Raw genomic sequence first — 3,430 nt, 5'->3', positions numbered from 1 at the left:
TGCACATAGACAATTCTACCCTGAAGGCCCACAATCCACCGAGCCATGTCCCGAGGGAGCTAGGATCCTACAGAGGGTCCTGTGTGCACATTTCCTGTAGGCAGTGAACTGTGAAGGGCAGNGGGAGGGTTCTGAGGACCCGAAGCNTTAGAGTGGGGTGCCCTGGGTAAGATGTATCCTGCTTCCTCCCTGCTACAGACTCATCACACAGTGTTGGATTATACAACTTCTCTGTACAAGGCTCTGGCATTCCAGTGGGGCTGCTGGGTCAGATGTTTGAGCTGTTCTGGAAACCAAATGTGTGCACTGACATGAAAATTGTGCCAGGCAGGGTAAGAGCCCGCCTCTCGCTCCGGCTCTTCTCCCCAGGCCTAAGTGGTTGCATGGTTTGGTTCTCATCATGGGTCCCTGCTGTCTTCCTTCCTCAACTCACTGAGGCTGAGCCAACCAGACATGTGGGGACCTTCTTTTATAGAGGCCTCAACAGCTGAACTGGCGGTGCTGAACATGGTGTTAGAGAAGGGAGCTTGGCGTGCAGCCTCTTTCCAGCCTCTCCTCTCCCTTTGCTGATCTGTGAGGAAACGGGAGGGAGGCCGAAGGCAAGGCAGAAAACATGCAGAATCAGCAGAAGTGTCAACCAGATGTCTATATGCCTGGCATTCAAACTAGAAACACAAGATAGCTTTCTCCTAGCTGCCTTGAGGAAATAAGATGCAGTGAGTGTCTACCGCCCACGGAACCAGNTGATGTTCAGCAATGCACCGGGGTGTGGAGCATAGAAAGTTTTAAATCCACTTCTCTTAACTTAGCAATTGTGCGCAAGTATCAACATGCGTATATAAATCCTTACTGCTCATGACTACAGTCCTGAAAAAAAAGTATCGATTAATAAAGTTCCCAACCAAGGCTCTGACCCTGAGAATATGAGTCTAGCTTTGCTGGTTCTGGGCAAATTATCAAAAGATCAGAACTTTAATCCCCTTGCCCTCCTGGTCTCCTCTGACTCCTCCCTTTCCCTCCTATTTGCAATACCAACCCTCCATGCCTCTGGCTTCCTCACAATTAGTCCCTGGCTCATGTGTAGGTCTCGACAAATGAGCCACCGGTCCAAAGTTAGGATTACCAAATGGTTTTAGGAGGATAGCGGATGAGGGCTAAGCAAGGANTCACTGGTGTCTGGTTGCCCTGGATTCCAGATCAGGTCTGGGGTCTTTTTAATCTGTGTGCTCTTGGGTGATTCCATCTTGTCTATGAGATCACTTTCTCAGCTGCACCCACTGGCTTGTGGGGAGATGGAAATGACATCAAATCCACACAGTGCTCATCACTGGGCTGGGACAATGAGGGGCCATTAGCCATCAGTGATTGCTTTGGCAAACACGATCTCTGAGTTCCATGGGGATGAATGTGACATAAGCTCAGAACATTTATTTAGCTTTGAAAGAGTCACATGTGCTAGCTCCCTAACACGTTCTCCCTCTAACNNTCTCTGCTTGGGGAGCAGCTTACTTCAGGAACACTTTCACAGTCGCCGCAGGTTTCTTCNGACCCTGCGCTGTCTCTGTATATTGCTAAAGCATTGTTCCGAACCCCAATTTTCAATTATACACAGGTAATCAAGATAAAGGCNAGGGAGGTCTGGGCAGATGGCTCAGTTGGTAACNTGCTTGGTACCTGGATCTGAGTTCAATCCCCAGAACATGGGTTCAAGAGAAGAGAACTCTTAAAGCCATCCTGGTGGTACATATATGTAACTTTGTCACTGGGAAGACAAAGGCAGCTGGGCTCACTGGCCCTCCAGCTCAGCCTACTTGGCAACCAGAAAGTCAGGAAGAGACTCTGCTTCAAAAACCAGGATAGGCAGTTCCTGAGGAACAACGGCTAAGGTTGTTCCTCTGGCCTCTAGATGCAAGTGCACAGACACACATACATACATACATACATACATAAATAAATAAATAAATAAATAAATAAATAAATAGAATCAATTGCCTGATATCTAGTATAAACGGGTATTCGTAAGCATGTCACTAACTGGCTGCTTTCCTTGGTAGGACAATATTATAAAGGGATTTTTAACCTGTAACAATGTCAATCATACATGTTAATAATTGGATGCACACTCTACCAGTGTGAAATTGATATGCAAGCCTATGAGGTCTGTTTTAGTCATAGAGAAATGGCTGTGCACTAAAGTCCCAATGTCCCTTCAAGCAGATCATGCTTGACACCTGACCTCCACAGAGTGCAGTAGCTGTATACAGTAACACCTACACAAGACAGCTGTGTCCCCAGGGGAGAGGAGAGAGCTGCAGAGGTTTCATACAACTGCTAACCTCAAGGAATGCTGTTCTGGTTGGGAGAGAAAGAGACTAAAGCCTATGACCAGACATTACATAACCGTGTGCCCAGCAAAGGTTTAAGCACAGGCTCTGATGTGCCAGGGACCTTAGGCTGATGAGGCATCTGGGGTCTGAAGAAAGTCTCTTGGGAGATTCCAAACTGTAAATTGGACTGAAGGGGGGATGTTGGGGAGGGAGGAAGGACCCTTCCCTCTGTCCCCTCTGGTTGTTTTAGAATGGTCTAGACTTGAAAAGTGGGTAAGCTTTAAATAAAGAGGAGGTGGGCGGGGGTGGGGTGGGGCATTGCAGGCAGGAGCTACAGTAGGGACACTCAGTGAGTGGAAGAAGCCTCCTTGTCCCTCTTGATCTCCTACCTGACCTGATCCCTGGGATTCTGAAGCTTCTTGAAATCGCAGCCAAGGGCTCTGTGGTGGGCAGACAGCGAGTTTACAGGCNATGGTCATGTAACATGTTCTGTGGTTCCTCTTTTCAGAGTCCTTTCAAGTGGTCGTAAGAGGAAATGGCTTCCGGCATGCCCGCAATGTGGACAGGGTCCTCTGCAGCTTCAAAATCAATGACTCAGTCACACTCAGTAAGTCCTGGTGTCGCTGGTATGAGGGAGGAGAGGCTTGCCAGCAACGTCATTTATATGACACTGGGGGTGGGGGGTGGGAGGTTTGCCAGCACAGCCTCTTACAGGGGCCTTCAGAGACCTGTTCAGTGCTAATGAGGCCTCCATGGTGTGTGTGTGTGGGGGGGGGGGAAGGGGAGTTAGCTGATCAATTGATGTTCTTGATTCTGACCTGACTCTGGACCCCTCCTGGGTAGGTACAACCCAAGGTTGCCCATCTTGGGGAGCAGGATGAGGCTTGGCATGAGTTGTCATTCCGTATCCCCAGCACCGAACCAGCCCTAAGGAGGCAGTGAGTGCCTGCTTCCCTCCTGTGGCCTAAGTACTTCACCATCCATGCAGACCCAGCTTAGTTAGGGCCTGTGGAGCTCGAGGCTTCTCAACAAAGCACTGGAGACTCTAGAGGAAGAATGAAAACAAGATGGTCTAAACAGATTAATCCTGAATAAAGCAAAAA

General features: G+C 48.8%; 1 protein-coding gene across 1 annotated transcript in view; it reads left to right on the top strand.

The window, feature by feature from the left end:
• The window catches only part of LOC110295693 (ANTXR cell adhesion molecule 1), an 84,352-nt gene that overhangs the window by 57,328 nt on the left and 23,594 nt on the right, over window positions 1-3,430 (top strand). The window contains exon 9 of the mRNA XM_029478222.1: window positions 2,836-2,934. Coding sequence (XP_029334082.1) covers window positions 2,836-2,934 — 99 coding nt within the window. The remainder of the gene's footprint in view (window positions 1-2,835; window positions 2,935-3,430) is intronic.

Source organism: Mus caroli, chromosome 6 (assembly GCF_900094665.2).
Source record: "Mus caroli chromosome 6, CAROLI_EIJ_v1.1, whole genome shotgun sequence".
Classification (NCBI taxonomy): Eukaryota; Metazoa; Chordata; class Mammalia; order Rodentia; family Muridae; genus Mus; species Mus caroli.
The sequence above is the reverse complement of the archived record's forward strand: the minus strand, read 5'-3'. Positions and strand labels throughout refer to the sequence as shown.